The sequence below is a fragment of the Melozone crissalis genome, unplaced genomic scaffold, assembly GCF_028551555.1.
Source record: "Melozone crissalis strain CALT ecotype California unplaced genomic scaffold, PUWL_Pcris_2 ptg000004l_1, whole genome shotgun sequence".
In the NCBI taxonomy this organism is placed as follows: Eukaryota; Metazoa; Chordata; class Aves; order Passeriformes; family Passerellidae; genus Melozone; species Melozone crissalis.
This window is the reverse complement of record NW_026535782.1, coordinates 14904239-14924375: the sequence shown is the minus strand read 5'-3', so window position 1 is coordinate 14924375 and position 20137 is coordinate 14904239. Positions and strand designations below refer to the sequence as shown.

Genomic DNA, 20137 nt, shown 5'->3' with positions numbered 1-20137 from the left:
GTCAGAAAATGGACATGCCTCTGAAGCCCAAGGTTTGTCTGATTTGCTTATGCTTTACTTAGGTGCACACGATTTATGAGCATGACTGCATGCAAGGAATTCACGGATTCTCCTGGCACATCTTGATGAATCCTGCCAACAAGTAATTATCATCCTCTAACAAAAGCATTCCCAGTCTTTTCCTTTTCCTGTCTTTCTTTGAATATTCCTCATTAAAATCCTTTGGCCCTTCTTTTCCACTCCTATCCTTTTCCTTACTTCTTCATCTCCCCTTCCACCTTCCCTGTCTCTGAACAAGTGACAAACCTCATTTTCCAATCCCCACACATCACCTTAGCTTGCTGACTAGTGCCCAGTTCTCAGCTGGGGAGCTGTGGTCTCTGTCAGCTTTATTTTGGATGAAGGCTTTGTGAGCAAGACAAGGTGCCTGTGTTTACACAGGCCCACTGTACAGCTAAAACTTGTTAGAAGCAAAAGTTGTAAGAGGTCAAAAACTAAAATAAGGAAGGAATGCATTTCAGTTTTTTATTTTCTCTTACAAGATCCATCTCTTCCTCCATCTCCCTCATTTTATTCTCCAGCTAATTAATTTCATAAAATTCCTATTTTCATAGAAATGTGTCCTACCTGTCCATTTATCTTCCATCCCCTGTGCCTGTATAGGCAAAATTAAGTTTACACAGCCATGGCTCCTTTTTAGCTGATTCTAATACAGAGACCGTGCACTAAAGGAAGGAAAGTTTGGTTTTGCTGAGGTGGAGACCCCTGACTTAAATGGGTGGAGCTGTATTCCCGTAACATGGCAGGTTTGGGATTTGGAGAGTAGATTGCACCAACTCTCACACTCACACATGCACAAGTGGTCTCAGGAGTCGCACTGTAAAGCAGCTCTCCTTGTAACACACCACCTCAGCACACAGCTTTAAGGGTCTTAAAGCTTCTATAAAACAGCTGTTTCCATAGTTCCTGGCCACTTTCTGAAAGTGACAGATTCTGCAGCTAGGGAGTAGTTTAACAGCTGATTATATTTTTTTTAAGTCCATTTGCTTATTTTTGTAAGGCAGGTAAATTTAAAGTTAATATACAGCCCTTCTATAGCCACAAATAATACAATGAATCTTTGTTCTCCAGTATTGCAGCAGGGATCTTATCCAGTAGACACTTACTGTTAAGTTCATATGATGTAAATATAGTCTAATACAGCTTAATTCACCAGACATTTATCTTTCTGCTTTATTTATACTGCACAGACAGTGCCACTTATTCCTTTAAAGTAGCAACAGATATAAAATAGAAACCATATGGAATATTTGCAAGCTCTGAAGATTTTATCATCAGATTTGACAATATGTTTCTTTCCATCTTAAATACGTATGATTCACTTTACATTTTGTATTTAGGTTTCCCTTTGAGCTATGCTGCATTAGTTTTTTCCTTCCCCATTTTCTATAAGAGTACAAGTAATTTTTATTGGTAAAGATATGTGATCAGTATTTACTCTCTGTCCTTAAATTCAGCTTATATTTTTGTTTTGTCTTTGTCAGTATATTCTTAACTCTCGATACCTACATTTACCATAAAGAGACATTAATGTTGACATTGATAACAATATCATCTTCAATCTCAAATGCAAAAATAAAAATAGTACTTCATTTCTTCATAACTATGATAATATAAAATTTGTGACAGCTGCAATGAAACAAAATATATTGACTTCCCTTTCATGTATTTTTGCACCTGAATCACACTGTCAAGCTCCCTCTACAGTCATGAAAGATTTTAATTACATGTGGCCATTAAGTTGTACTTCAAAGCACAAGTCAAGTATCACCAAGACAGTCTCAAAATCTTTCCAGTTAAATGTCCTATAATATTGGCCAGCATGCTGTGATATCCTCTATAGCCTGAGGATGAGATAAGCAGGAAGTGCACAGAGATACTAGATTTGCATGCTAACCAAGTCAGCTGTGTGATAATAAAAATAGAAAACCCTTAGGGCTTTCTTCCCCTTTGTTCCAACAGATATGGATGTGTAACAAGCCTTGGAAAACACAAGATGAAGTAAAGATCTAAAGATAGTAATTTCTGGAAAACAGGCTCATTATCCCTATTTTTGGTGTGGATTTCTGTTTCTATTTCTGTTGTATATCATCATGATGTTTGTCCATGACCAAATGGACTCTCCTGGATCCTTGCAGATAACACCTCCCTGAGTGCAGCTGAAGAGGATGTATGTTCCATTAAAACACAGATAATGGCATGTCTGGCACTGGAAAATAATTTTGAGGAATAACGCAAAGCTTATGTTCCCAGTTCATTATCCAAAAACATTTCCTAATCACTTCTGCCGAAATAATCATAGATAGAAAAAGAAAAAAGTCAGGGACAGTAATGAAGCACCTGTCAGACTCTCACATGCAAAAGTACCAAGCACAGCTGGGGCAGTAGTGAGCCCAAGCAAATTCTCATGCAATTGCTGAGGATAATTAGAAAATAAAATGGATTATACTTACAGAAATGAGAGATTAAAGGACTTGATGGTCCTGCCAGTTGTCCTTCACTACCTAAATGGCAGGAAAATTTTGAATCACAACATAGCTGAATTTTCTGAGCAATAACAGAGCATTTGCTGTGAGTGTATTGAGACTACAGAAATATGCTTATTTCTAGACAGAAGATATCATTAACTGGTTTTGAGGCTGTAAATAATTTGTTCATTCAGGAGAGAAGCTTAATACTGTGTGCACTATTAAGAACACATATTTATGGCACCGTGGCGCTTAATTTTACACCAGTGTTTGTGAGCCCCTTTACACTTTGTGTGGGGAATCTTTCTCAGGCCCTAGGAACCACAACAAGCATCTGGGCATCTCCAGGCATCTGGGCAGCAGCCCTGTCCCTGCAGGAGGGTAAGCAGTGGCAGAGGGAGGGAGTGACAAATTGCCCAGCTCCACTCTGGGAGTCAGCATTAACCACTGCACTTTTGAAGCACTCAGACACTTCCATCAGAGGGATTTATGGGGTCCTGGCACCACCTGGATGCTCCAGGGCAATACTGGGCCATGGACCTCCTGCTTGTCCCTTCCAGCAAAGACCACCAGGCTGCATCACCTCCTGGAAGGTGCTGGGGTGGAGGGTGCCTGCCCTGCTCTCCAGGATGGATCCCTTGGCACGACTGCTGCTGCTAAGGAATACTGATGTCCCCTCACTCCTTCCCCTGCTCCTCAGGAGTAGAGGAAATTTCACATTCTCAGGCTCCACACTGACCCCATTTTCACTGGTGGTCACTGGGGGTTTTTGCGGTTGTTGAGATGCTCAAACATCTCAGAACACAGGGGTAAAAGGAAGTTTTTAAATAAAGAATTATAAGCACAATAGGAAACTACCAGTGGGAAAGGCACAAAAAATACAAAAAAATCTTAAACCAATTTAAACTATTTCCTTTTATCCCCGTGGCCTTAACTTTTGCATGATTTAGATCAATGCTATTACAAGGTTGCTGAGATGTTAAACCCCAGCTATTCTGATAACTTGCCAGTTTAGCAGAGTTCAATTAGCTGGGGACAGCCTAAACCCTGTAGACTTTGGCATCCTGCCCACAGCTACACACGTTTTAAACCACAACTACCCTGTCTTATGCAACAGTGGGGAAATATCACAGCTGCAGGAATATAAGAAGGGTAAGGTTTCCAAAGCTGAAAGACTTTCTTTGACAACAGTGTTAAAAGGTTTAAGTGGGTTCACATAGTCCAGTGCCAGGCACAGTCAAAGAAGAAAAAATTGTTGAAAGAGAAGAAGGCAATCTCTGAGGAGAGGAAATAAGGAAGTGGCTCAGGAAACAGGTAACATCTCACACTGACTTAGCAAGATTCAGTCAGATTCGAAGAAGGATTTGATGTTTGCCATCTAACAAAATCAAAAATTTTGACAGTCTTATAAAACATGAAAGTGCAAGGCATCCTGAAGCCATTTGACATTCAAGTGAACATTTACGAAGGGACAGATTGCTTTCTTACCAGGGAGTTTCTTGTACCTTGATTTTTAAGATCTTCAGTGCTCATTACCAGTGAAAAGATATAATTTATATGGGCCTTGGGTTATTCACAATGGAACTGTATATGGTTTTAATTTTTTAATATTTTTCAATTTTATCAATCAAAAAGTGCTAAGTGGGAATGGGGCAAGAAGTGTAATAAGGATTATTAAGGACATAAAGGAAAAATGCTGAGACACAAAAGACGAAATTCATGCACTGAAATGGGAAAGATCATTGAAATTGGGGGTGGGGGAAATGTGTAATTAATTATTTGAATTTAGAATGCTTTTAATGCTGTCCTATAACTTGAATAGCTCTTAACTTCAAAAAGTAGGTCATTAATTTCTTCCCATTGCCACTACACCATGGGTAGAAAGGGACTACTTCCATGTTTGTTGACACAATATCATTCTTCCACATTTCTTCCTAAGCTTCCTCTGTTTAAACTGGCCTTGTAGGTAAATTCACATATATGGTACAAATAGTCTGACCACTGGACCAAATGCTTTGCAAATTAAGCACATGTTCATACCTTGATGAATGAGAAGATAAAAAACAGAGCTTTGTATTACGGCAGAGTTACAAAGTAGATTCTTGTTTCTATCATTATCCTCACTCAAACAATAAGTAGCTTATTAGAAATTGAATTAGCAGTGAGAAACCAAGGACCTGATAATGGATTTGATGATGATGACCCCCTGACACCAGAAAATTAAATATCTCCCTGATTGTCACTTCTCTCATCACAGGATGGCAACAGTTCTGTGTGTGTGAATTATGTCTCTATTAAGAGATGTAACAAACTCATCTATGAAAGGGTCCTATGGAAAGTGTTAATGCAAATTATCAGTTCCAGATAATTCCACAGTTTATCAATATAAACTGTGTTGTAGGCAGCACTGCTCCTAGGGGAGCAGTTCTTCCTCCTTCCTCTAGCTGTATTATACCTAAAATTCAGTGACCTCTTTGGGAGCAAGCATGCTGCTTCTGTGCACACCAGGAACATGCATAAGCACACGCACAGAGTACCTGCTTATCTCAGGAAATTCTGTATGAAGCTTACAGATACATCAACAAAGCAGTGGTATTACACCCTCAGGAGAGTCTGGTTTAAAACTAAATAAGGAATACCTCCAGATGTCCCCTGTGCACTGAAGTAACTTGGATTCTTCCATGTACTTGAGCTACTCTTTTCACCAAACAACACATTTACCTTCTAGAAGTTCTGCAACACCAGCCAGCAGCACCGATTCTAATCTTGTGCACTTGATCTAAAAAACAAAAACTAAAATTTTTAAATTATTTTGCTTTAAGTGCAAAGAGAACATTAAGTCAGTGAAAAATTCCTTTTTTCATTGTGTTCTGTGTCCAAGAGCATTTCTCATCATAGTCAAAACAACCAGGGAAATTCATTGATGCCATACAGAGGCACTGTTATCAAATACAATTTTACTACTAATTTTAGCTTTAAGCGAAGTCTGGGTGAAATCTAAATTAATAAGTGGATTTTATTCCCACATCTTTCACATTAAACTTTGGAGCCTTTGCAGCATTCCCTTGATGAATTTTACTTAATAACAGTAGGCTGAAAATATCTCCCTGGGGTAACTCTAGAAAATACAGACATTTAGATGGTCCATGTTGAGAACAGAATTTGCTAACAGCACTTCGGAAGAAACCCATACCTAGTTCCAGGATTGCCCCAAAAATGAGCAATTCTCAAGCACTCATGTAATTATTGGTAAGCCCAGGACACTGCCTCCAGATTTAGAGTCTGAAACATCAGACTCTAAAGTCAAGCTGAGTCCTCTCTTCCTAAGCCCCAGCTTTCTGGCAGCACATCACCAGCAGATGCAGACTGCCCAAAGACCTGCTCAGCAATTGGTTCAGCAACTATCTGGAGTTATGGGCTCCAGAAAGCCTAGTTTTCTTCTGGATCCTTTGGCAATAACAGAAGGGATTGTGAGAAGCATGTATATCCTTTCCTCACCTTTCAGGTACTAATTCTCTCTTTTTTACTATATATTCTATATATTATATTTTCTATGCACATAGAAAATCTGGTCCTCTGTACTGTTTTGTGCACCTACTATAAACATAACATTCAGGGGTAGCTTTGGAACCATTGCATGTTTGTGAGGTCTGTTTGTGAAGTCTCCATCTGACAACATGCCACTGATGGATGCATTTTAATTGCTGTCCCAGTCATTTGTGAACTCAGCATGCTACATCTGAATCAGCAACAGTGTGTGCTTTTAGGTATAAATATTAAAATGAATAACAGCAACAATGCTAAACCTCTGGACAAGGGGCAGAGGGATCTTGGAAGGCCATGCAGGGCAGAAGGAGCATCTCTGTTTTCCTCTACTAACTTCCTTCTACTGCCAGCCTGACCTTATTGAAGTCCTGAGAGCTCTCTACAGACAATCCCCTGGCAGAGAGATGCTGCACTGGGAGGGAGCACTGCACTAACAGCACAAGGATTCCTGCCCTGGAGTCCAGGGACTCTGCCCATCTCTCCTCATGTCCCTTCTCACTGAGGGGCAGCACTCTCACTGCCCCTGTGCTGCAATGGCTCTGCTTGGGTAGCACTATCTTGCCAACAATGTTCCTTCAGTGCAAAGACCTGGCACATCTGCCATTCCCAGAGTGGTGGCACATCGTGCAGCCAAGCTCTGAGGGGTGTTCAGAGCGTGCTTTCTGTGTTAGAAGTACAGATTTTGAGCTTGGCCACCACACATGATAAAAATCTTAGCTGAAGGTGTAACCTGATATAGGTTTTCCTCTGTTCATTTTTATAAGATAAGGGGGTAATGACCCCATTGTATGCACAGGTAGGATAATGCAGTTTGTTGTGTTCTATTCATGTCTCTGATGGGCACCAGAAGCTCCAGGAGAAGAATAATAATTTGAACAAAGCTTTCAAAGCGTTTTTTTCTTTTATCGACATTTGATTTTCTTCTTTTTTAAAATAAAAAATGTGGGCATTTTAGTATGAATGGCCACAGAAAGCCCCACCATGGCCAGAGAAAGCAAGATAAGCAGAAAGTAAAATTTATCTTCCCTGATTTATAGTAAGGTTTTCCCACTGAATTTTGGCACTTGACCTTGGCACGAATTCTGCTTCACTGTCTCTGCATCCCACTCATGTTGCTGTCTGTGATGGAGCGAATGGCCTTCTAGCAGAGAGGCCTCTGAAGCATCAGCTAGTTAGAATTTCAGCCTTCAGAAACATTTGACAAATTACAATAAATTTTGGTAGATCAGCGAGGCATTTCTAAATTGTTTCCCTTTGCCAATTTGCAAAGCACACACCGTGCAAGGCAAAGTGTTTGCCCTTCTGCTCCTGGTAGCCAGCTCACCTGCATGCAGACACAGGGCTCCAGACTGCAGGAACACTGCTGTACCTGCTGCCCTTGCCTGGGAGGAGTGCTGCTGAGGGAATACAGCAGAGACGGTGCAAAGAGCAGGCAGGAGGCTAAAGCTCAGCAGGGCAGAGGATGGGGGGGATCTGCTGGGAGCCCGGCTGTGACAGCAAACGGGGAGCGGCTGCAAGGGAAACAGATGGGAAGGAAGGCAGATGGGAGATTGGGGTTCAAACACATTGAAACCCAAACTTTTTAAAATCAGATGGTCATGGAAAAATGTAGTTTGCTTCCAGTCACTCCTAGAGATTGAACTGGATGATCTCAAAACTCCCTTACAATAAATATTACTTTTTCTTTAGCATCAGCCCTCCAAATTGCAAGTATTTCACTGTACAGTGTATGCAATCAAAGGGTTTCCCTAACTAGGCAGAGACGATTGTGGCAAAAAATGTACATAAAATCAGATCCCCATGAGAACCCAACAGAAAGGTAATTTATTTATTTAAGGGGCCATATATGAAATGCTGCAAGTAAGATTGGACTTTTTGAAATCAGTAGTTTTAAAATTTAAGTCTTACATTGCTATTTGTATATAAAGTTCTGTAGCTACCATAGAAAAATTCACATACAAGAATTTAGAACCAAAAGAACTATGATAATTTTAATAAATTAAAAAAAAAAACCCAGCAACAACAAAATAAAAACAAACAACCACAGAGAAGAAACTTGTTTAAAGAACCTGCAGGAAAAAATAATTTCAGAGTGGGTGACAAATTCATAGAGGAGATAAAACAGCACATAAGGAATCCAAGTCTGCTAGACCAAGGCTCTGAATTAACTTTAGAAGATGGAGCCAGGAAGCAGCAGAGAGGATAAAATGAACCATGTGTCCTGGAATAATTAGATAATTCTCTGACACAGCCCACGCATTTTGGCTGGTTCAGGCCTGTTTCATGGCTGGTTCCCTGTTTTCCAATGTCCCTCACTCTGGTCTAAGTTCCTCTGCAACCACAAGCAGATGTTCTCTAGAGTAAAATTCAGAACAGCGAAAATAAGTTATATTGAAAGGTTTAAATAACTAGTGGGGTCATGAGCAATCTGCCCAAAGTTGATGATGCTTTGGAGAGGCTGAGAGCAGATACATAAGCATGAAGTGGGAAGGAGGCATCATTTTCTAGATCTATAGACCACAGACTGTGCTCTTAAAACATCTCTGCACGTTCATGGGGAAAAAAGGCAAGGGAAAACAGCACATCTACGTGATTATTTCCCAAGATGTACTCATAAAAAAGTTCATTTGTCATTGAGATGATTTATTGTGTTCTTCACTTGGAGCTATTGTCAGTCCACAAGAGCTACTTCACTAATTTACAACTGTGTCAAATCAAAGTTTTACAGATCTGTCATTTTATCCAGATTATTTTTAGTGCAGGTGTTTTGCTTACACAGAAGGAAGCAGCAATATATTGTGATCAAAGAGGACTCGAAAGGTCCAGAGTGCCAAGAGCAGCTCTCCATCAGGTGCCAGCTGACTCATTGGCTTTTAATGTGTAACTGAGGACTAGCAATCGAGGTAGAAGTTGATAAGACTGTCTCACTGGAGTTAACAGGAGTGAACAAATGCTGCCCTAATGAATACTGACTCAGTTAACACTGCTAAAGCATAGGAAGATTGGAATAAAAAGTGTAGGGAATGTTATGACGGGTTAACATCTCTCTCATTTCTGTGGATTAAATCTCTGCAGACCTACGGGGGTTCCTTTGCCTCAGTTCCGCTCTGCTGTGCCCGGACCCCGCTGCGCCCTCGCAGCCGCTCTGGGCCCTCACGGCTCAAGAGGCAGCACCGCGGAGGCGCGGCCGTGCGGAGCCGTGCGGAGCCGTGCGGGGCCGCGCTTTGTGCAGCGGAGCCCCCGCCCGGCCCGCCCCGGCCCGCCCCGGCCCGCCCCGGCCCGCGGGCGGCCAATGCACGGGCGGGGAGGCACAGCCGGGGAAGGAGCCGGGGAAAACATCAATCCCAACTTTCTCACCTTGACGGGAACGGAGCGCTCCCGATGTGTCCCCTCCCGCCGCCCTCCCTGCCAGCCCAGCCTCCCCAGCAGGGCCGTCCGACGGGCCGGGCTCGCCGCGCCAGCTGTCCCCTGTCCCTGGAGGGGGCCGAGCCCGAGTAGGGGTGCCCCTGGGTACGGTCCCCCCGGGTCCGTGCTGGCCGCGGGGCTGGATGCGGCTGCCATGGGGCGCGGGGCTCCGCTCGCACCGAGCCTGCTGCGGGCGGCGCTGCTGCTCGCCCTGTGCCCCGCCGCCGGCAGCACCTGGATGTGAGTAGCGGGGGTCCGGGTGGGAGGCCGCGCCGAGCCCGTCCCCGTCCCCTCGAGTCCGTCGGGGCCGGCGCTGACGGGCCGCTGCCTCCGCAGGTGGCTGGGCATCGCGGCCGCCGGCGGGCCCGAGAGGCCGGGCTGCGCCAGCCCTCCGCTGAGCCGCCGGCAGCAGGAGCTGTGCGAGCAGAAGCCGGAGCTGATGCCCGCGGTCCGGGAGGGAGCGCGCCTGGGGCTGCAGGAGTGCCGCAGCCAGTTCCGACACGAGCGCTGGGACTGCCGCTCGCCGCCCGCCGCCCGCCGCGGCCCCGCCGGCACCGCCGGCACCGGGCAGCAGCTCAGCAGCGGTGAGTGAGCGACCGAGGCACCGACCGCCGCCCCGGGGAGCGCCGCAGGGAGCGCTGCCGCTCGGCGGGGCCGGGACCGGGACCGGGACCGGGCTGCATCCGGGAATGGGACGCGGGGACCGTCCGTGCGTCCGTCGGCACAGCCGGGCACAAACGGGCACAGAAGGGCACAGACGGGCACAAACGGGCACAGAAGGGCACAAACGGGCACAGGCGGGCAGGGAGGTGCCCGCCGCCGTCCCGGAGGTACCGCGGGCACACGAAATGCAGCGAGCAGACCAAACCTGCGCTTGTCATCGCAACGCTGCTGTTGCTGCTTGTAGTTTTCGCGTAGTACATCCGTGGGTGATGCTGCCCGTGGGTAGATCCATTTAACTGTTTGAAATAGCGTTGTTCTCAGACTTACGTTGGGTTTATCCCCTCGTGTCATAGTTACTAAATAAGCGGGCTTATAACATATCATTTAAGAAAGATCACTTGCAGGTAAAAATGTCTGCTCAGGGCACTAAATACAATGTGAAATGCTTTAAAATATATGATATGTGCTCAGTTATGTGATAATGATCAGCACAGTGAAACCAAAGGTCCTTATTTTGCTGGAATTTTATGCTGGAATTTCCATTTAAACGAGGATGAAGCTTTTTGTATCAAATGTCGCACCAAAACTTTCCTGCAAGTTGCAAGGATCCTGCAACCTTTTTTTTTTTTTTAGCTCCCTGGTCACTGATTGTGTGATGGATGTGATTTTAAGTTTTGTAGTACTTCACTTTGTGTTCATGCAATCTTTGTACTAAAGCAGTGTAAAACCCTCAAGTTTTAATCATGAAAACATAAAGTGAGGAATAAAAAGTGATGCATATTCCAAAAAGGAAAGGGGAGAAAAAGAAAATGGGAGTTTTCCCCACTGTATGGAGCCATGTGTGTGTTAGTCCTTCTGTTCAACAGGAAGGACTGTTCCTGAGGACCCATAAATGAGTGCCACTGCTCACCCACACAGCTTCACTAGTGTGCACTGTGGAAGCCTTTATGATGGTACCAGCAGCACAGACTAATACAAACAGGAGAAACAAACAGGAATTTCCCTGCCCATGAGCAGAAACATTGGAGACTGGAAATAAATAATTTTCACAACAGTGAAAATTGGCCCATTTCAGTAAAATTTCAGCTACATTTATTGACCACTCAATTATATTCAATTTGCTTAGAGTATGCCTTACACAGTAAGTGTTAAATGTGGCTGGGTGCCACATTATACCAGAGGTTTCAGAGAATGGGGCAGGCCTAAGGAGCCAGTCTAACAAGTAAAGGCCTTTCATGCTGCTGTCTTTCCCATGGCCAGCTTTTTCTAGGAAAAGCACATGGCCAAAATATCTTTGTGCTGATTTCTCCCTCGTTTAAGACTTTTGGGACTCTTTGCAACCTTTGTGAATTAGAAGAACATCAATGTTTGCTAAATTTAGCATGAGGTAAGTTTTGGCCCTATACCAAGGTAACCTGGGATCATGACAGCTTCTCTGAGATTTAGACTGACCTTTTCTTCTTCAAATCAATATAAATAGTGAAAAGCAGAGTGAAAAGTAAGGGGTTTGGAATGTGGTTCGTTTGGAGTTTGATTCTTCATTTATTACTTGGCTTGAAAAATTCTGTGGCAAATAAAATTCCTAATCAGATTTAGAAAGAAGGTATCAAAAATTGCATGGTACCATGTGATGGTGTTCACAGGGGTCTTAGGATGAGGGAAGAGGCGAGGATCTGACTCCATGATTCAGAAGGCTTGATTTATTATTTTATTATATATATTATATTAAAACTATACTAAAAGAATAGAAGAAAGGATTTCATCAGAAGGCTGGCTAAGAATAGAAAAGAAAGAATGATGACAAAGGCTTGTGGCTCGGACTCTCTGTCCGAGCCAGCTGACTGTGATTGGCCATTAATTAGAAATAACCAACATGGGCCAATCAAAAATCCACCTATTGCATTCCACAGCAGCAGATAATCAATGTTTACATTTTGTTCCTGAGCCCTCTCAGCTTCTCAGGAGGAAAAATCCCAAGGGAAGGATTTTTCATAAAAGGTGTCTGTGACAGTACCAGTACTGAGAAACAGCATTATTGATAGCACGGCCATGTCAAGAGGTCCTGAAGTCATGTTGGGGTAAAACATCCACTGCTTTGAGCAAGTCCACACTACAGACCAAGCTGTGATGACTTTAAACTTGTGACTGTTACTAACTTTTAATAATCATCTGGCTTGTAAAGTCCCTTTCTGCAGCCCGTGTGGGGTTTGGGGTCAGTTTGGGGTCCCGGTGTGGGGTTTGGGGTCAGTTTGGGGTCCCGGCGTGCGGTTTGGTGGCGGTTTGGGGTTTGGTGATCCCATTATGGGGTGAGGGGTCAGTCTGGGGTTTGTGGATCTCTGTTGTGGAGTGTGGGTGCCAGGAGGGTGACCAGGGGCAGTTCTGGGGTAACGTGTCCCTGCCTCGCTGTGCAGGCACGAAGGAGACGGCGTTCGTGTCGGCGGTGACCGCAGCAGGGCTGGTGCACTCGGTGACACGCTCCTGCAGCGCGGGGAACGTCACCGAGTGCTCCTGCGATGTCACCCTGCGGCACGGCGGCTCCGCCAGCGAGGGGTGGCACTGGGGCGGCTGCTCGGACGACATCCACTACGGAATGTCCTTCAGCAGGAGGTTCCTGGACGCGCCTCTGAGGAACGCGACGGGCAGGAGCGGGCTGGTGGCCATGGACCTGCACAACAACGAGGCCGGCAGGCAGGTGGGTGACACCCAGGTGTGGCAGCAGCCGCTCCATCACTGTCATTGGCAAAGTGACACCAGCCAGGGGAGGTGGGGCCTTGGCTGCAGGTGTTCGTGGGGCAGTGGCAAGAACAGCAGTAACATCACCAGAGAAACATGTAGAAACTCAGAATCAGAGCTGGTCTTCACCAACTAATTTCTGTATGTTGAAATAAAATCCACAAAATAAGTAATAGATCTGTAGTACTTAAATAGTAAATTTCTCCTAATTAGACATTTGATATTCAGTTACAAACTTGAAGTAGTGCTGTTATCATCATAATATGATATGATTGTTGTCACTGATTATTCTGTTATTATCATGACCTGCATTTATAATTCTCTCTAATAGTGAATGAGAAGGCCAGCTGGCCACAGGCCCTCATTACTCATCTTGTAGTCTGCAGTCCACACCTGAGAGTGCAAGCTTAACATTGTTCAGAGGAGAAATCAAGAGTTAATATTTTCTTTAAGAACATGGAATGGAAATGACACCTTCAAAGTAGCTCATTGGTTAGGACATGCATCAAAGAAGTGAAAGGAGACTGATTTTGGATGGCTTTTTTCAGTCCAAAGAACTTCCAACCCAGGCTTGCAGAGGAAAATGGTGTGTTTGGGTGTGTGACATTGGATTTTCCTTCCTGTCCAGCAGAGGATGTAAAATGGGGGCAGCAATAGCCTCACAGGGGAATGTGAGCCTGTAATCTAGTGCTTTCATCTGCAATAACAGAGATTTGTATTAGTTTTACTTTAAAATTACTTTCTCTGCTTTACCTTGGAGATTTCATCTTTAACGGCTCTCTCTGGGCCCATAATACTTTAAATCTCTTCTGCTCAGTGACACAGCTTTAACTAAGGGAAGAAAAGAAAGGGAAAACCTCTGGTTTTGACTACACATATTGATGGACCCCATTGTGACACTGAAATTTCCTGTAGCTGGAAGCAGCATCAGTGTATCAACTGTAATTGTTGTATTACAGTGTATTACTGTAATCAACTTTCCCATCTGCCATAGACAGGGAATAGCCATAGTAAGCCATCATAAGAGCCATGGTGGTATAATTGAAAATTACTTTATTTGAAGTAATTTTTACAGGTAATATGTGTTCTTTCATTTAATGAAATATGTTGTTGGAAAAGCAGAAAATCTTTCAGGTTCCTTCCAACCAAAACCATTCCGTGATTCCAGGTGACAGAGACCCTTTTTTTGTAACTGAAGTAGTTGAAGCAAACTTTAAACCTAAGTAAAAGATGAGATCTAAAAGCTATGAGTTTAATTAGATGTCAGTCAGCTAAATCACCTCCAAGGAAAGGTGATTGGTATCTTGTTGGAGGGGATGTTAATAAGAGGAACAGAACATAAAATTAATATTTCTTTAAGGGAAGAGCAAGGAGTTGTTTATCATATTTGTAGAGTGAGATAGTTAAGGAAGAAATATATATAGTCAGCTTCCGTGCATAAATATTTTGTAATTTAATGGCAAAATGTAGGATAAAGCAAATATTTTGGTCACTGTCCAGAATAAAAAAAATGTTTGTTGTTGGGATTTCTAGCAGCAATATTATCTGAAGTTTAGCATAACTCTTCATTTTTGTATTTTCAAATCTTAACTAGCAGTTGCTGGAAAATGTTGGTCTTCATGTTTTGGGGCTTACAAGAAGGATGTTTTGATATCTTATGACCTTTTGTAATAAATACTATCATGTTCCTAGTTTGGTGTCTTGCAACAGCAGTATTCCAGGGACAGTACTTCTGTGTTTGTTTGGAGCTAGTAAGAGAACTGGTATGTGCAGAATTTTCTTATTTCTCTCTTATTTCAGTACAGAATGTTATTTTATATTTCCACATCTCATAGTTATCATATCAACTTATAAAAATTCTAAAACTGTGTGTCTTTTGAGTTGTCCACTAATCCAACTCTCAGAATGTTCAGATTGCATCCTTATTCTGCTACAAGAGAAACATTCATCATCCTTTAGCATGGCAATTTTCAGCGTGCTTAGGTGTGCATATGTGGGCTGGGCTCTTCTGCTCCTGATACATAAGGATATGAGGAGTCAGGCACTATGGGTTCACTATCATTGTATTAGTATTATTTCACTGCTGGAAAAATTCTGCTCACCTTTCCACTTGTGGAAATTTATTTGATATGGGACTTGTTTGGAGAGTTTGTTTTTACTGATGCTTGTGGATTGGTAAGAGACTCACCAAGTTTGGAACTGTTCTTGAGTGATGCACCTCTGGTAGGACATGTGCTCGTCTTCATGCATAATCATATCAGTTCTAGCAGTGTCTGAAACTGGGACATTTGATTACAGGCATTGGTTCCTGTGACAAACAAGGACTGGCAGTCCTTGTCTCACAGCTGAGAGCAGTGCCTGCAAACAGCTCAGCTTGGATGTGTTAAGCATTAACTGGCATTAGAGGGTATGCAAACTGTGATTCCATTGACACTCTTTGCTGCAAATCAGTCTCTGCTTTCTGCCCCATCTGTCTGTTCTGGCCACAGATTCCCACCCCGTGCTGCTCCCTCTGTTAATTGCACTGGATCAATGAAGGGAAGGCAGTTAAAAATGATCTTTCTTTCAGGTTTAATTTAAAAAACAGCAGTGTTCATCCCTGTTCATCACTTAGCCCTGCACTCTTGTTGTGCGTGCTGTACCACCAAGGCTGAGTGGCAATCGGGGCAGGAGGAGCTGCTCAGATGGGTCTGTGGCTCGCCACAATGCTGGTGGGTCAGCTCAGTCACCACCCTGCTCATTTCTCACGAGCTATCAGTCAGTTCCATAGCCCACCTAGGAAAGCCTGTCCCAGCTTGCTCAGAATGACACATCCATCCACCAGGTGTCTGTGACAGTGCTCCTCTGAAGCTCTCCATGGAATTTTGTTTCATATGGAGAATCCTCTCACTATTTCATGAATAACTGAACAGATTCATGATATGAACCTAAAATGTGGAACAGAACACTGGTTGTGTAGTCAGTCTGGAGGTCATGGTCCCAGTAACTGTGCAGTCACTGTGCACTGCTGAGACACACGTGTGTGCTGCAGCTGTGTCCCACTTCAAGGCCATGTTGGCTCTATAGGTACAATCTTAGGTTTGCTTGCACCATCAGGAGATGCCTAATCCCTAAATTTTGCCAGATGTTCAATTATGGGAGCTTTTTCATTGAAGTTCAAATGACAGACTGAGATGCATGTTCTGCAGTAGCATGTTCTGTGATCAGGCAAAGCAAAATGTCACCTCCCTGTGCTGGCAACTTGAAGCATATTGGAGTCCAGGCTTAAAATTTGCCCATGATAGCAGCTGATAAGCAAGACACTGAATCACATTTGTGTTTCTTTCATTCATCTGTTCATTCATACACTGCTAATGTATGCCCCAGTTTTGTATTCTGATATCAGTCTTAGAATTCAACGTCAGTTTCTGCTCCTGTTTTGAAACTCCGTCTCCCTCTACTTTTGTTTCATTCATCCTCAGAGAAAGACTCTGAGTGTCATCTGCTGGGTTACGTGCCCACATGGCCCTTAGCATCTAGCAGGCATGTCCAGAGCTTCCTCTGACAATTTCTGGATCCTTCTGCCCTTAGTAAGTACCTTATTGTATTGCAGCAAAAATGAGGATTACATCTGTAACCTTACAAATCTACTAGCACAATATGATTTTAAACTACTTTGAAATTCTAGTTACTTGATAAAAATAACTTATTCAAAATTGGAAAAATGCTATTAAATCCTCTCTATTTTTAAGTAGTGTGTAAAATTTATCTTTTGATATTGTGTTTGATATTCACATTTTATTAGGTCATCTGTCTTCTGACAGACTTTTTGTCCTTGTATTTTAAATTCTCATCTGCCCTAATCACTCTTACATCTTGATGAATCATGTTCTGACTACCCAGTGATTTCATTGTTGACAGATTCTTGAGATATGAGCAAGGTCAAGTGTGTCTATTAAAGAGAAACTAGTCTATGTAGAAGAGATGGTGAGTATCTTCCAGTATTAACTAGCAGTTGATTTGCCACTAAAAGAGTCTGTGTGTGCTCATGGGTGAGAGTTTGCTTGTTGCAATATTGTTATTTTTTCCAGTAGTGGAGAAAAATCTCCAATTGCAAAAGCAGCCCACAGCATGTGGAAGTATTTCCTGTACAGGATTGCCTCTTTGCCAGGTTTAGTTTGTAAAGGCTGTTCTTGGTCAGGGCACATGCCTGCTCTTCCTTGCTAATGCTTTTTGTGAATGCTTACTGTGAAGCCAAAAAGGGCTTCCACAGTAACCTCCACCTACGAATCATTCCTGTTTATTCACCAAAGATGTGACTCCAAGCAAACACTTTGGTCATGTGGTTTTTTTTAAATGTTTGTAGAGTTTTATGCAAATGCCAGCTCAAGATTGAGTCAACACCTTTGGGGCAGAATGTGCCAGGAGGCCTCAATGCCCAGTGAAACCAATGGAGTAACCACGCTGGCCTCATCCCAAACTTCAGTGACCACAGGCACCATGATGAAAAGTCCCAGTTTAGCACAGAGATTAGAAATAGCTCATTTAATTTGCTGTATGCCTTGACTGGTTTTGGAATTTTGAGGATGGCATTTGTGCTTCCTGAGCTACCAATATGGAGTCTGGGGCTGGAGTTTTTTCTGGTCTTGCAGGGGGCCAGTGGGGCTTGGTAGGATTTCAGGTGTCAGATCTCACTGCAGAATCAAGGCTTAGAAACTGGCACAAATGAAACTACTTTCTCAGGGGCAACCAGGGGAGAATGTTAGATTTTTCTTCTGTTTTTTTAATTCAGTTTCAGAAAGACATAGACTGACAGCAGCTAGTATATAGTATATGTGGAGGCTGAGGGATAAGCAAAGGCTCAGGATGAAATGTAATAAACATCATGTAGTTGGGGTGTTGATTTCTTTTTTTTTTCCCATGTTTTGGTAAAACTGGTTCCTTCAAAGAGGATTAATTTCAATATGCATTGGCCTTGATGCATGAGGAGTTTCAAGACAAACTTACTGTGAGTTAATTTAAAATCCACACTTACTGGTAAATTTCCCAATTACTTTGATCGTGGAAATTAAATATGGGAGGAAAGGTTAGTAAAATGGAACATGGCAACATGGGCTTTCCACACTACTAACCAATGGCCCTTATGAGTTTACAGGATGGCTCCAGAAAATGTTAATGCAAACGTAAAACAAACCAAAAATTATGATATCTGGTACTACATCTGCACATGTGTGATTTTTCAGTGCCTTTTACAAACTCTAGTATTTGTCATTAGAGAGTTGTCACAAGACTAATTGTAGGATTTTGTATGATGTTCGAGAAGGAGGTATTGTATTGATTGTCTCCTGAGTGTTTGAGTCAGTCTCAAGATAAAGGAGGTTACTGCTTGTTTACAGATTCCAGTTATTTGAGGCTTGATATCCTACAAACTGAGCCAGAATTGTTACGTGTTACAAAAAGCTCAACACAGGCTTCAGATTCCCATTGTTGGTCAGACAGTTACTGTTCAGCCCAGGCCTTCTGCACAGGCATGGAAAAGTACCTCATCTAAGTATTTAAGTATTCATTGTTGGCAAGAATTTAATTTAAGTGTTGGCAATAACTGTGAAGCCTTGCTAAACATTGACAGTTATAAAAGTAATATGAATGCAACTGCATAGTTGTGTTAAATGGAGCCATTATGAAACTGGAAACACTAGGAACTCATACTAGAACTAGTTATGTCTAAATTAAAAGAACAGGCCTTAAGACTATAAGTGAGAAGCACCTGAGATTTGCTACAGATTACCTGAGCCGAAGACCCCTCTGCTAAGCCATGGTGGGTCTTTTGACAGACTTTCTGTGAAGCCTGGAGCTGTGGGCATCCTCCTGCTCTTCCAGCAGTTTGCCCAAAGGCGCCTCCTCCCGTGCTGCTTTGGGTGCTGAGCCACGCTGGCTGCCCAGGCACTGCTGTGTGACTCCAGCCATTCCTGTGGCCTTGGGTACACACAGGGTTGTCAATGTTCAGTGATCTTCATGGTAGCTGTAAAGTACCCTTAAAAGGCAACATAACGGGACACTTACTTGCCCAGTCAGTGTCTTCCAAAACAGGAAGGGTGCCATGACCTGCCCTATCCTTGCCTTCCCCTTCTGCTGTTCCCCACTAGACCCTTTTGCCCATGAGAGCCTTTTGCATTCCAGCAGTGGGAAGAGCAACAGAGGACATGTCATTCAGGTATTTAGGATCCTCCAGAATGAAAAGCCATCCAGAAATCACTGTTGTGATCAATATTGCTACATTATGGCCATTGCAAACTGCAAATGAAAAGCAAGTCTGAAGATCGTGCCTCTCATAGTGGGGGTCCAGGGCTGGAAACCTGGTTCCTAACACGTGCTCTGACTTTCCTGTTGTGGAAATGGCAGTGGCAGCTGTAATATTAAATACTTTGAGACCTTTGTCAGGCAGCATTCCTGATGAATGAAAGAGCACATCCAAATGTTGTACTCCCTTTGCTTTCAGGCTGTAGCAAAGCTGATGTCTGTGGATTGCCGTTGTCATGGTGTTTCTGGGTCCTGTGCTGTGAAAACTTGTTGGAAAACCATGTCATCCTTTGAAAAGATCGGCCGGTTTTTAAAGGAGAAGTACGAAAACAGCATACAAATATCGGACAGACTGAAAAAAAAGCTACGCAGGAAAGAGAAAAGCCAGAGAAAAATACCAATTGGGAAAGAGGACCTGCTGTATGTGAACAAATCGCCCAATTACTGCGTGGAAGACCAGAAACTGGGGATCCCTGGCACTCAGGGCAGGGAGTGCAACCGCACGTCGCAGGGCCCCGAGGGCTGCAACCTGCTGTGCTGCGGGCGCGGGTACAACACGCACGTCGTGCGGCACGTGGAGCGCTGCGAGTGCAAGTTCGTCTGGTGCTGCTACGTGCGCTGCAGGAGGTGCGAGACCATGACCGACGTGCACACCTGCAAGTGAGCTGGAGTGCAGGAAACACGGCCAGAGCAGCCAGCCTGCGTGCTGCACACTGCTCCTGGCACGGGGGCAGCAGCCACTGTCACCATGCGGGATTTCAGAGGATCGGCCTCAGGGGCACAGGTACTGCCACACCACGGGCAGTCCAAGCGAGCCTCGACTGAAAGGACAGCTGAGTAAACATCAGGCTGCATGCAGGGACAGCTTAAACACCAAAAAGGACTCCTGATGACACATTTGAACGTGTTACTCCATGAGCAAAGACAGATGCTAAACTTCTCAAGTATTTAATAGACACTATGTCCTGAAGATCCGTGTGTGG

The 20137-nt window shown here is 43.7% G+C and overlaps 1 protein-coding gene across 1 annotated transcript; it reads left to right on the top strand.

Moving 5' to 3' along the window:
* The first annotated feature begins 9633 nt into the window (after positions 1-9633).
* On the top strand, positions 9634-19818 carry WNT16 (Wnt family member 16). The gene is made up of 4 exons (XM_054278535.1): positions 9634-9719; positions 9816-10063; positions 12554-12834; positions 19354-19818. Exons 1-4 carry the CDS (start codon positions 9634-9636, stop codon positions 19816-19818), a joined length of 1080 nt encoding a protein of 359 aa, XP_054134510.1.
* The last annotated feature ends 319 nt before the right edge of the window (positions 19819-20137 follow it).

Bases quoted from the DNA above. Each gene is read 5' to 3' on its own strand.
- WNT16 (XM_054278535.1), top strand. From the start codon at position 9,634: ATGGGGCGCGGGGCTCCGCTCGCACCGAGCCTGCTGCGGGCGGCGCTG. The intron at 10,064-12,553 runs GTGAGTGAGCGA...CTCGCTGTGCAG, and splicing joins CGGGCAGCAGCTCAGCAGCG to GCACGAAGGAGACGGCGTTC. The intron at 12,835-19,353 runs GTGGGTGACACC...CTTTGCTTTCAG, and splicing joins ACAACGAGGCCGGCAGGCAG to GCTGTAGCAAAGCTGATGTC.